This window comes from Euprymna scolopes, chromosome 41 (assembly GCF_053919585.1).
Source record: "Euprymna scolopes isolate OS-2025 chromosome 41, ASM5391958v1, whole genome shotgun sequence".
Classification (NCBI taxonomy): domain Eukaryota; kingdom Metazoa; phylum Mollusca; class Cephalopoda; order Sepiida; family Sepiolidae; genus Euprymna; species Euprymna scolopes.
The window spans coordinates 38,680,923-38,695,245 of record NC_136522.1 but is presented as its reverse complement, the minus strand read 5'-3'; the positions used below and the strand labels follow the sequence as shown (position 1 = coordinate 38,695,245).

General features: G+C 35.6%; 1 protein-coding gene across 7 annotated transcripts in view; it reads right to left on the bottom strand.

Annotated features, from left to right (window-relative positions):
• Positions 1-343: 343 nt before the first annotated feature.
• LOC145266478 (RNA ligase 1-like) overlaps positions 344-14,323 on the bottom strand; it is a 485,995-nt gene continuing 472,015 nt past the window's right edge. For 4 of the 7 annotated variants that reach the window (XM_080122193.1, XM_080122194.1, XM_080122188.1 and 1 more), the window contains one exon: positions 344-2,397. In XM_080122193.1, the coding sequence (XP_079978319.1) occupies positions 2,149-2,397 (249 nt within the window). In that variant the 3' untranslated portion in view covers positions 344-2,148. The remainder of the gene's footprint in view (positions 2,398-14,323) is intronic. The other 3 variants (XM_080122195.1, XM_080122189.1, XM_080122192.1) reach the window with 1 other exon arrangement.

Below are 14,323 nucleotides of genomic sequence, written 5' to 3'. Positions count from 1 at the left end.
ATGTCTTTTTTTGAGGCGTTTTTGTTATTGGAGTTGGAATCTGTAACTGAATCGGAAATTTAGAAGAGAATCAGTAATTGTATCGGAATCGGAAAAAATATTGGGATCGTCCCATCACTAGTTGATGTATTTCGTGCCATGTGACGGCTTCCAATATGTTATCATCTGGTGTATAAATGTTGCTCTTATTGATGTGTGTACAATGGTTATCTGTACATGTCAACATACTAAACAGTTTATAGACAGAAACATCTTTTACATTTGTGCTGGACAAAAAACATACCTTGAATCACAATCATTTTTGTCTGTTCCAACATGCTCACGAAAAACTCAAACAACCAAGTTGTTTCATATTTACATTTATTGTGGTTGCAAGTTGTTGGTTTCGAGGTTGACACTCTGTTCCCACAACTACATATGTTAATTTACCCAGTCCAGTGCTTCCATGACTGCCATTGTCTGTCTCTACTCCACAAATCCCAATTACAGACTGACTTAACTAACTTCCTACATGTAAATCTAAAATTCATTACGTCGTTACTACATATAGTCTAAAGATTCTTGTCAGATTTTCGTCACATATCTTTGTTTATATTCTAACATTCTTAGTAAAAATCATAACTATTAGAATGACATTTCATCCATCAAGTTACATTCCTGGAAACAATTTAATGTAAATATTTTTATTCTTCTAAAACATAACGTTTTACATAACATTTTTCTATCTCATTATATCATCATAATCAAATATCAGCAGGACTAACCGGTTTTTTCAAGGACATAACACAATTTCTAATATGGAATGTTTTAATACTTTATTTAGAATTAGAATTTAGTAAAAGTATTGTTTTTGGGTGAAGTAGAAATGTTGCCTCGATTTCAAATTGCAATAAACACATGAAGATGAAGCACAGAATGTGGACGACATTTGTTTGCAATTTCAATTGCTAATTTTATATATATTTTTGTACTTTCATTATCAATCATATTTGCATGAAATCAGTGATTTTATTTCCATCACCAAAAATAGCAGACTAATTGAGTATGCAAAGTTTTGAATCTCATATTTGTGGAAAAAGACATAGGGTTCTCTTAGCACTATAAAAACAAAATGATGTTTGTTACTGGATTATCGATGACAATGAATCCAGTAAAGGTCTCAGGATGAACATGGATGGCTACATCTATATTCTAAGCAAGGTAGTGTAACCCTGGATCAACCAGATAGCTGCAGATAGGCAGTATGTTAAAGAGCAAGATTCAGTGCACTACCATACAAGCTGGAAGACCCAGGCAAAGATATCAGAGAATTTTGTCAACCATGCTTTACAACATACGGCCTTCCAGCTTGCCTAACTGCAACCCCCATGACTTCTTTGTATAGAGTTTGGTGGAATGAGGCATGAATAGATCAATCTACAACACAAAGAACACAAAGAACAAGAGTGTTTGAAGGACTAAATTAAAAATGAAGATTTGTGGTCAGTTCTAAACATGCTTAAAGCCAGGTTAATCAAGTGAAATCGACAGAACAATAGATGAAGGCAAAGTGAGCAAAATCTGATGAATCTCAATAAATAAAATTCTTACATTATTTTTCCTAGACAGTAGTCATGCTGTATATTAGATGCCATTTATTTCCGTTGTGTTATACAGTTTTTGTGAAAGTGTCCAAGTTTTTTTCTCAATACATTTCATACATTGGGTGTAAAAATAATTCACTAGTGTAGTTTTAACTTAAGACAGACCTCATTCGCTTTAAATAAGAAAAGTCTTGGCTGATCTATGACTACTCTAGGGAAAGAAAAGCTATGATGAGAGAGACTTCATCAACATTGTCAGTTGTCACTTAAAGCGAAATAATTTTCAAACCCACATAAACTTCAATGGCATCTCATGTATTTATTATAAACTAGCAAGTTTATCAAGTGTTAATCGGGTAATAGTGTAATGTACTTATTGTAAATTTGTGCTCTATTGTTTGTTTTATTAAACTGTTAAATCAGAGCAACATTTCTGCCCCCGCTTGTATATATAAAGTAATTTTTTTATAAATTCACCATTACTTTTTCTCTGTGTTCCTAAGAGAAAGAAATATCAAAGTTGGAGGCATTTGTTTATAATTTTGATGTTTACAATCATAAGTTGTTAGCTGTTTGTCTCAGATTGCAATTCACCACACAATTTTTTATTGAAGTGATGCAACGAAGGAAAGGTCATGCCATTGTTTTCAAGCAGATGTTTGAACACACCATCCTTTTGGTTCAGTTGACTATAGAGATCAACATCCAAATTGACAGTTACATTCCGTCGTGTTGACAGAGAAGGTTCTGGAATTGGCCACGGAAGTTGAGTGCTTAAATGAAAACGGTGCAGCTGAAATGAGAAATAAAAAAACTATCATAAATTTTAATATAAGATCCTGACTTTTTTGATTTTAGTATATATATATATATATATATATATATATATATATATATATATATATATACTTTCAATTTGTCTTTGCATAAGCAGTAATGAACATGTTTCGGTCTTCTAATATTTAGTAACTAGAGACCTCTTCAGGCAACAACACTTATATTCAAAAACGAAATTCTTAATGAAAAACGATTTCCCAGCTAACAATTAGTGTTAAGTGTGTTTTTTCCCCCAGTTAACAATTGGTGTTTAGTTTTTTAAAACTTAACACCAATTGTATAAATAGCAAATTTATAAATATACTAATAAAAAACAAACATAAAACTAACAAATACTAAAAAGAAAAATAATTAAAAAAAAAAAAGAATTAAAGTACACTAGCTCATATGGGTTTTAGACTGGCAGCTGGCAGTCAGGTGGACAAAGCAAACACTTGTTGAAGATAGCATCTATATCCGCTTTTGCCCCCAAACTTAACTTCTCAACCCTCAACCCCACTTACTCCATTCTCTAACCCCAACATAAAAATAAATAATAAAAACGTAAATAAATCCACACCAAATCTTGTTTTCCTCACAGCTGAACTTCACCCTGTGACCCTTTCTTACTAAAAACCTTCTTTTGCTGAAAGTTGATTTTCGTTTTTCATTAAGAATTCTGCTTTTGAATATAAGTGTTGTTGCCTGAAGAGGTATCTAGTTACTAAATACTAAAAGACCGAAACATGCTCATGACTGTGTAAGCAACACATTATTGCTTATGTATAGACAAATTGAAAGTGTAACTTGCTCTACTTCAGTATTGAGCACTCTTGTATTAACCTCATTATATGTCACTGGTTACCTTACCTCTGGAAAATAGAAACCTCAAATTATATATATATATAAATATATATATATATTATATATATATATAATTGCATTATCAAAGACTAAATCTTTAACAAAGCAAAACTTATTAATATAAGATAAAATGTGAAAAGCTTAACACTATAAAGAGGAGCAAACAATAATATTAAATGTAAGATGAGGAATAAAAATTATATATAACCTTATGTCATCAGAACAATAAGGAAAACTACGGGAAAAAATAAGAAAAAAACTCTTTAGTCGATGGCATTTCGAAGCTAAATGCTTCTGATCAGAAGAGGAGAAGGGCCAGAATTATACAAAATGCAAATATAGATAGTGGAACGAAAATTGTCACCCTAGAAAGGATATGATTCCATTTCCGTTTGATGAAAACCAGTTTTGTTTTGTTGCAGACTTTCTACCCAAGAGCGATAAGAGCCTTCTATTATGCCTGAAAGTGATACAATGTTCAACAAGTGAGATTGGATATGCACTGCTGTACAACTTATGCTCTCTGCCGATCCAAGTTATGACAACAAGACCATTACCAGCACCATCAAAATGTATTGCTGAACTGCCACAAATAACAGGGACATGCCTAGAGCAATGAAAACAAAGTTTCCGGCCATGGTTATGGTCTTTGGTGTGATTTCAAGTGAGAACCGTACTATGCCACCTCACATCTTTGGAGTCTGCTTGAAAGTCAACACCAAAGTATACCTGGATGTGCTGAAGAGTGTGGTGATGTCTTCATGCAATCAGGTGGCCGCTGGCCAGTGGCATAACTAGAGTAAACATCACCCGGGGCAGTCCACTCAAATGTCACCCCACTGATCCCTGCTTCACCCTATACTGAATGGTTAGCTATCATTAAATTTTCATAAATGCTCTACTTACTTCCTGACCGGTACGTTACTGCTTACACGTATAATCAAAGACAAAATAATATATATGAAAAAACAATGAGTTCAAGTACCAAGATTTTTAAAATGCAACTGTTCATTATTTACTAGTATGAAAACCTTTTTAGGAAGGAAAACATAAGTGTATACTATGATGAGTCTCTTAGTAAATGGCTGAATAAATAAATAAATAGTTGTTATTAAGAAGAAAAGGGGGCGTTAGAAACGCAGTTAAATAAAAATGCTGAAAAAGAAAAAAAAAAAAGGAAAAGTCAGTGAGTAAAATTGGAAAAGATAGTTTGAAAGCAAAAAGACAAGTAATGGCCGACCTGCCTTATCAACTCATGAAATGAAGTAAATAAAATAGAAAAAGATCAAGAGATGATAATAATAAATGAATGGGTGGAAAAACAAAATTATGAAGAAAAGAAGAAATAAGATACTTAAAAAAAAAAGAATAGAAAAAAAAGAAACTGTAAGTTAACGATCTTTTTGTTTTATATTTAAATCTACACTAGAAAGAAAAACGGTACTTATGCAGTTTTGTTATTGTGATTTTTCTGAAACTTCCCAAGCGTTTCTGGGCAGATATCGAAAAGAACCGGGATATGCCAAGCCATTTAGCCAATCGAATTCAAGTTAGCAGACGCTAAAAAATTCAAAGAATTTTTTTTATTCAATTATTTTTTGTCAAAGTTCACACTTTAACAAAGTTCTTTTGTGCCAAAGTTTCCAGATAATTAATGAATCTATAAACTACTGACAACGAATCACGTTGAGAGAATGTGGAGAGAAGCAATGCAATGAAAATAAATCGAATGTGAGACCAATAGGGAACTATTAGAGAGCTACCTGACAGAGTTCATGTGGAGACAGAAATTCAAAGATCCTTTCACCTGCATAATGAACCAGGTAGCTCAATACCTTTACGGTTATCGTCTGCTCTTGTAGCAAAAGAAAATTTGCCAACCACATTTTTTTAATGTATTAAAAAAAATATTTTAAAAAATAAAAACAAAACAAACAAAAAAAACATATACATGACTACTAACCATCGGCAAAGAAAATTAATAAGTAACATAAAAAAATTCATAACAATGTCCTCCCCTGAAAAAAACCCAAAAAACAATAGCCTCAAACAACAATAAATCAAAAAAAAAAATTTTTTAATTGAACGGTTTCATAAAAAGACATCCATAAACATTTTTTTTTAAATTTTTGTAAAAGAGAAATCTTAATTTCTTCTATTTTTCATTCTGATAACGTAAAACTTGAATTTCATCTGCATAATTACCAAAACAAAACAATGAAATGAAAAATAAAACAAAACAATGAAATGAAAAATAAAACAAAACAATGAACTGAAAAATAAAACAAAACAATGAAATTAAAAATAAAACAAAACAATGAAATTAAAAATAAAACAAAACAATGAAATTAAAAATAAAACAAAACAATGAACTGAAAAATAAAACAAAACAATGAAATGAAAAATAAAACAAAACAATGAAATGAAAAATAAAACAAAACAATGAAATTAAAAATAAAACAAAACAATGAAATGAAAAATAAAACAAAACAATGAAATTAAAAATAAAACAAAACAATGAAATTAAAAATAAAACAAAACAATGAACTGAAAAATAAAACAAAACAATGAACTGAAAAATAAAACAAAACAATGAAATGAAAAATAAAACAAAACAATGAAATGAAAAATAAAACAAAACAATGAAATGAAAAATAAAACAAAACAATGAAATTAAAAATAAAACAAAACAATGAAATGAAAAATAAAACAAAACAATGAAATGAAAAATAAAACAAAACAATGAAATTAAAAATAAAACAAAACAATGAAATGAAAAATAAAACAAAACAATGAAATTAAAAATAAAACAAAACAATGAAATTAAAAATAAAACAAAACAATGAAATTAAAAATAAAACAAAACAATGAACTGAAAAATAAAACAAAACAATGAAATGAAAAATAAAACAAAACAATGAAATGAAAAATAAAACAAAACAATGAAATAAAAAATAAAACAAAACAATGAAATGAAAAATAAAACAAAACAATGAAATGAAAAATAAAACAAAAATAATGAAATGAAAAATAAAACAAAAATAATGAAATGAAAAATAAAACAAAAACAATGAAATAAAAAATAAAACAAAAACAATGAAATGAAATAACTAAAAAATAATGTAATCTTCCAGAATAGCAAACAAAGCAATTTTAATATCTTTTTTAGTTAAGAATAAAAGTAGGGTCAAAAAATGCTAGGCTGTATAGTCAACTTGCTAATTTCGTTTTGCTAAAATTTGTGTTCCGTTCCATTTTTTACATCTGTTTGCAACCGCCATATTGCGTACGACCTTTGTTAACATTGCCTTTGTTTGTATACGCACACACACACACACACACATATATATATATATACTTTAAGATATTGAAATGAATTAGATTACAGGTTAGTGAGTCTAGTGGTTTCAAGGCTTACAAAATATTATTTGAAGGAAATATTTATATAAGACAACCCCAGGCAAATAAAATTGCTTGATAGAGCAAATAAAATTAGAGTTTATATCTTTAAATTTTATTTCAATACAATTACTTTTCAAAATAAAAAAAAAATATTGTTTGAACTAAAGGATACAATGTTTAAAAAAATTTCCTTAATCCATGGATTTTCAATGCAAGTATATCTCCTCAGAGGAAAAAACTAGTAAAATCTTAATATTGGTTCAAAATTATTTTGCTAAATAGCACATACAGAGAAAATATTAAAGATTAAATGCCTTTAAGGGATATAGAGAAAGGGAATTAGTGTTGAAAGCAAAAAAAGGATATCATAATTTGTATCCAAATATAGTATTAATCCTTGATGATATTATTAAGTTCTATATTGTTAAAGATTAGTAGAAGGGAGGTAAAAGACCAAATGTCTCTGGTAAAGCATCAAAAGCAGTGGGCAACAATTCTTTATGAATATAATGTGTCATTTTTGGTAGTATAAGACAGCATTAGTATGTTTCTTTGCAGAAATTTAAATCCAAATGGTCAAGGTTAAAGTTCAATTCAGCTAAAGTTGTTATATTTTTTTATAATTTGGATTGGATTTACAAGAAGATTCGGGAAATTTTGAAAACTTAGAAGCCAAGCGGTTACCATTTTTTAAAGCTATTTACATGCAAATAATAGCCCCTACTGAATCGAAAAATTAAATATCATATTTTATATTGCATGTTGTCATGGGTGAGTGTGAGTTGAATCAACGAGAGTAGTCCTGTTGAATGAGAAATAAAGTTCATGTGGGTACAGCACGTGAAAATAAATGTGAGTTTGAAGAGAGTCATAGCTAGCTTATTGGACTCGCGTTCTACCTGGAGCTTTGGCTTCCAGGCAGGGTCAGGTTGAAAGAGGATTAATGGTTTCAGATTTCCCTTTTTATATACTGTCACGTGATTGAAAGCTGGCTTGAAATTGGACAAGCCAGGTGGAAATGGATTTCAAATCTCGAATCGTGAGAATTAGCTTCTGCCTGTGATGTAGTGGGTGTCGGCTACTACAAAATAAACATCCTTACAATTTGAACCAGAGCCATTGTTTTTTTTTTCTTTCCTTATTCGGCACACCAGCACACTTAGTTAAACACGTGCACACACACATGCGCACACACACATCCACAGAGTGAACTACACTATACATAGACAGAGAGAGAGAGTGAAAGATAGAGACCGTTATTTCGAAAGCCCGAATGTAACTCGTATATAGTACGTTTTTCCAGGTAAAAAAATGAATAATATAAGTTAAGTAATCTAAGTTACGAATTCGAAATAAAAATAATTTCTTATATTTAAAAAGTAAAACTTTTTTCAAAATGAAACATAAAACAGAACCTTTCACAAATAAACAAAAACAGAACATTCTTAAATCATGGATAAAATACATTTCCAGAAATAAATAATGAACAGAATTTTATCGCTACTAATTTTGGTTTATCATAACTTTTAGAATATCATATCTTTTACATCTTAATTTCATTCCCCACCTTATTTTTTCTTGAGTCCTTGAAACGATATTTTAAACCATTAAAAAACACATCTTGAAATTTTCTTAAACCTTTAACTTCCCCCCCCCCCGGATTTTTCCCCCCTTTGTTATGGGGGTATCAGTCAAAATTATTTTTATTTCAAACTCTAATTTATTTTTATTACAATCTTATTTATTTGTTTAATTGCAAAAACGTTCTGTTTACGTTGACTGAGATAGCTGTGTCACCCACTTTATTCCATTTACTCGATATAGGGTTGGTAATCCTGCTGATAGATAGATAGAGAGAGGGAGAGAGAGAGACAGAGAGAGCTTTGACCTCAGTTCATTCCTACGTCCTTTTTTCTTTTTACACACAAATACGTCAGAATGGAAAATACCATTAATGGTTTGTGTATACTTTAATCTATTATAACTATTATTGAATGTTTTATTATTAATTTTTTACCCAAATGAGTCACAAAGCTAAATATATTGTCTTTTATACATACATATATATATTCAGACTAATTTCTTGCTACCCACACCTATACTCAGAAAATGGAGTGTCTATTCCGAAAGTCATTCTTAACATAGGTAGGTTGGGGGTGTCCATTCTGATTGCTGTTCTTAACATGAGGAGGTTGGTGGTTGGACTACAACACTAACTATACTTTAATTTTTTACACGATGAGGGGGGCTACCACTGGGCAATGCCGGTTAACGGGTCCCGTTAGTATAATATAAAATAAAATAAAAATAAAATGATACTACTTTCGCTTTTCGGAACCCTAATCTAAATACTGGAACTTGTGATTTTAAATGATTTACAAAATCAGCTTTTGACAAAAGGAATCCGTCACATACATAGCACTCAAGTTTCTGTTTGATATTCTTCAACATTATTATGCTTTCATCATTTTCATAGAATGCGTTTCAAGACAAGATCTACATTCCGCTTATCAAAGTCCTTACATATTTTTCTTTATAGAGATTGATCTTTCGATTAGGCTTCTCAGTTATTTACACCCATCCTAAGTAATTTAAAGTGGTTTTACAGAAAATCCATAAACCTTTTTCTTGGTTTATGTTGTGGTCTTTTACCTCTATCTATCTCATTATACAACGGTTGTTTAAGAAGTGTTTCGTCCTCCATCCTAACCAAGTGTCCAGCACATCTGATTTTGAATGATTTTCATTTCTATACTGGTACTATTTAATCGTTCAAGTGTCAGGCATTAGAGTCTTCTATTTGATATTAAATACAACTTTGATAAAACCTTTCCAATAGCTTGAGATGTCTTCTATATGTCCGACTCATATAGCAGAGTTGTGATAACGCATGCTTCATAACTTTGTTTTTGATGTGATTCTACACGTTTTTCAAAATCATTCAAATACAGATGCGCTGGACTGGACACTTTGTTAGGATAGAGGACAAAGGACTTCCTAAACAACTGTTTTATGGTGAGATAGATAGAGGTAAAAGACCCCAATATAAACCAAGAAAAAGGTTTAATGATCCTCTGAAAAACAACTTGAATATACTTGAGATGGATGTACATAACTTGGAAGCCCCAGTGAAAGATCGATCACTGTGGAGAAAAGCCATCAGAGAAAGTTGTAAGATTTTTAAAAGTGGTGTCTTAACGTGTTTTAAGAAAGCAGAACAAAAATGTAATGTCAGAGAAATTACAACAGGAACTGAAGTGCACTGTATGTGGTAGATACCATTTGTATTCATACGCGAGGGAGCGTAACATAGTTCCTTTTGTTTTATGTGTGCGACGTGGTGTTCCTATTCATACGTGCGGGTGTTTCAAAGCGGTGATCGCTGTGAAATGATCCTGCCTAACATTTATTCTGGTCAGGCATATCGGTTGCCGCAAATCTTTGTGCCTCATAACATGCAATCAATTTCAAAAAAATGTGACAACGGGGGCGGGGGGAGCCCAGCGTTGACTGATCAGATAAAAATTGTGACAGCGGGGACGTGGGGAGGGGGCGTGGTCGTAGAAAAAAAAGATGGAACTTGGGTGCCTACAGAAAAATTTTGTAAGAAAAAGAAATGGAAAAAAATGGGCCGAGAGTGAACTTGCAAAACATAAGACCATAAGCGAGCATCGTATTCATCAGACTAAGATTCTAATGATGCTATCACATTGTAAATTTATCTATTTAAAAAGAAAGAAATATGTGTTTGTGCATGTGTTTAAAATTTAGCATCAGAGCGAAGACTTTTACATGACCCTCCCTTCAAATAAAACAACATTTCTACATGAAATAATTGACCATTTATTTTAATTTTTCGATATTATTTGTCTGAGAGGTCGCTCTTCCTTACAATACCATGTCCATGCCACAATGATACAGATGACAAAATTTTTTAGCGGACATACGAACACACATACACATCACAAGAGAACTAGACTACATGTCTTCAAAAATAAAAGCTCTTTTGGTGAACAACAGATGTCCCCAGGAAAACCCAATAAAAATTCCCACAATAGACCTACTTCAACAACAACCACCAACTTTACCATCAGAACCCATCCAACTGTCCCAGCACATGTCCAGCTCTCCTGGACTTCTGTGCTACTGGATTCTCTGGCTGACATAACACCTGCCATCAAAAACTGCTAGAGACCCCACAAACACCAACACAGGAATCTACATCACCTACAAGGATACCATCACTTGCATCACCACCACAATCACCAAGACCACCACCACCATCAGTTGTACTCCCAGAAGCAGATGATGAACAGTTAGCTTTGGACGAAGAGCTCAGCAACATAATTGAGTGTATGAGAATGAAGGACAGACCACGTTTGTCCAAGATCCAAGTTGCTGGAAGAGCAAAGATTGTTATAGCCAAAATTAACATCGCTCTCAAGAGGTTATCATTAACAGCAGTAATGCTCACAGAACTCAACTATATCACACATGCAGCTGGACTCTACATCGACAGAAAAATTAACCCTCGATCATTCAACTACAATCATCGAATAGGGCCCAGAGTCTCTAGACAAACACCTCACTGGAAGACCAAGCTGCAAAAACAACTGAACTTCTGCAGGAAGGAACTAAGCCAAATAAAAGAGTTCCTTGCAGATCCCTTGGTACAGGGTCGACTTAAGACCACCACCAGAAAACTCTGTACCAAATACCACCATGAGAACATTGAGGGGTTGCATAATGCAGCTAGGTAGTTGGAAGGAAAAATACCAGCACTTGCCCAGAGTATTAAAAACCAGGAGAACAAGAATCAGTGTGATTAGAAGTTCGACGTGTGTGTTAATCAACTGCCGTAGTTGCGGAACGAATTCAAGCTATTTCGGCGAAATGGGGGAAAAAATTGACCTCAAATTAATACCAGAGTTTGATGGATCGACCCCAGTACTTGACTGGGTGGAAAAGGTGGAATTACATTGCCTTTTGTCTGGCGTAAAAAACTTCGAACATGTTATTCCTCTGCGTTTGTCTGGCGGCGCCTTTGCGGTGTATCAACAGCTCAGCCATGAGGGCAAACAGGACTACGAGAAAATCAAGGCAGCGCTGTTCAAGGCGTTTGCGATTGACCCCACCACTTCTTGGGAGCAACTTGAGGCAAGGACCTTACGTCCAGGCGAAACGGTTGATGTGTACTTGGCAGAGCTGACGAAGTTGACAGTGTTGTTTGGTGGACTGCCTGAGTGGGCCTTAGCATGCAAATTCCTAGCAGGACTCCCGATAGGAGCAAAGCAACTACTACGAGCTAGCTCAAGTGCAGATTCGTTGCCCCTTATGACCTAGTAGATCGGGCCAGGAGTGTAATGAAGAATTACTCTGAGATGAGGGAACCAGTAATTGCTGCTGCTCGGTCCACACCGAATGATAAGAAACCATATCAGGGACCCGGTCCACGTGGTGGAATCATATGCTACAGATGCAATGGACAGGGCCACATTGCAAGGAACTGCCGGCAACAACCAACGGCTGTTCGCTGCTACCGGTGTAAGGAAACTGGCCATATAGCTCAAGACTGTCCGGAAAACGGAACCGGGGACAAGGTGTCAGCGTCGACCTCTTCCCCACACAGAAATTAAATGAGATGCTGCCGATCATCCCGATATATATAGCAGTATCAGAATTTTTGTAGGAATTTTTGACACCCCTAACACGAAACTGCGATCCGCAGGTCCGGGTTAGCGAGACAATGTAGCCTTTTCAGACGGTAGTGTTTGCCGGTAGGAGGTATTGCCTCACAAGACTGGGCTTTGGGCTGAACGTTGCGCCCCAAATAATGAAGATGATCGTCAATGCTGTATTGTCACAGGATAAGACCATAAAAGAGGGGACATCAGCATACCTTGACAACATATACGTGAATGAAGACATTTTGCCGTCATCACGTGTGAGGGCCAAGCTAGCCGAACTTTTGGATTGATGTGTAAGGATCCAGAACGCTTGGAGGATGGCGTTCGTGTCTTGGAGTTGAGCGTTCAACAGGAGCGAGGAACCTTGAAGTGTGGGCGCGGAACTGCAGTTCCTGAAGTGCCCCATGTCCTCATGAGGGGGGCTATATTTTCCCTGTGTGGAAAACTGGTGGGACACTTACCAGCATGTGGATGGACTCGGGCCGCGACAGCCATCATGAAGAGGAGGGCGAGTGCAGTTACCAAAGGCTGGGATGACGAAACGGTGGACAATCTGTTGCTGCATATGGTGAAGGAGACCATTACAAGAGTCAAGCAGGAGGACCCCGCTAAAGGTGATTGGTGCGTCCAGGGAGACAGGCTAAATGTGTGGGTGGATGCGAGCTCCCTCGCAATTGGGGTGCTATTGGAGATGAACGGGTCTGTGATTGAGGACGCCTGCTGGTTGCGACCAATGGATGATGATGCTCACATCAACCTGGCAGAGTTGGATGCGGTAATAAAAGGAATAAACTTGGCACTCCAGTGGAAAGTCAAAGAATTATGCATACGCACAGATTCGCTGTGCATATACCACTGGATAGTTGACACATTAAGAGGCAAAACGAGAGTGCGCACCAAGGCGGCTACCGAAATGCTAATCAGATGAAGGTTGGAGACAATAAGGAAGTTGGTGGAAGGTTTGCGATCTGGAGACTATTAACAAGACAGGACTCGGCTAGTGTCATCCGTCAATTAGAGTCCATATTTTACGAGCGGGGGCAACCTGAAGAGATTCTACCTGACAACGACACAGCCTTTTGCAGCGGAGAATTCAGGCATTTCGTAGACGAGTGGGGGATCTGGCTTAGACACAGGTGTGCGTATGTACCAAGTGGCAACGGTATAGCGGAGCGGTGCCACTGAAGTGTGAAGAGGATAGCAGCAAGGAAGCAATGTACGATTGCAGATGCAGTATATAGGTACAATACAACACCAAAGGATGACGCGATTGCTGAAAGTGCACCTGCTAATGCGATATATTGCTATCGAGTGCGTGTTAAGGGCATTGACGCCTGCCTGCCTGCCTAATCAGAAGAGGACGCAAGGACGGTACAAGTTAGGGGACACCGTCTGGGTAAGGCCTCCCAATAACCGATGTACAACCAGTTTCAGAATAGGACGGATCACCGGCATAATTAGTGAGCAGGCTGTGCTGGTTGATGGTACTCCACGGCATGTGAGGGATGTCCGGCCCGCCCTTGATACAAACCAAATGGTGAACAGCGAAAGTGATGAATCATCCAATGATGAAATGTGGATCCAACCTATGCCCCATTGTCGTGATGACATGGCTGAGAACCTCAGCACAGATGGCGATAGTCCCAACGCCATTTCTGAGAGCCCCCAATGACGATGGAGCCCAGCTTGATGGAAGGACTGCTGGCAACGTTAATGGTTACAGGTCTGAGAGCTCGGATGAAGATGGAGTGCAGCGGGATAGTAGGACTGTGGACACTGACCCAAGTAGCTCTGATGAAGATGAAGAAGTCCAGCTAATCCCCCTCCGTAGGAGTACCCGTAACAAACGACCGCATGTGTGATCTTGAGACCGGGGGGGGGGGGGGTGTAAAGTCGAACAGAATGAAGGAAGAAAGCGACCACATGTCGGCACGTGTTGTCTTACCTGCTGGGAGGATCACAGGGGGGGGG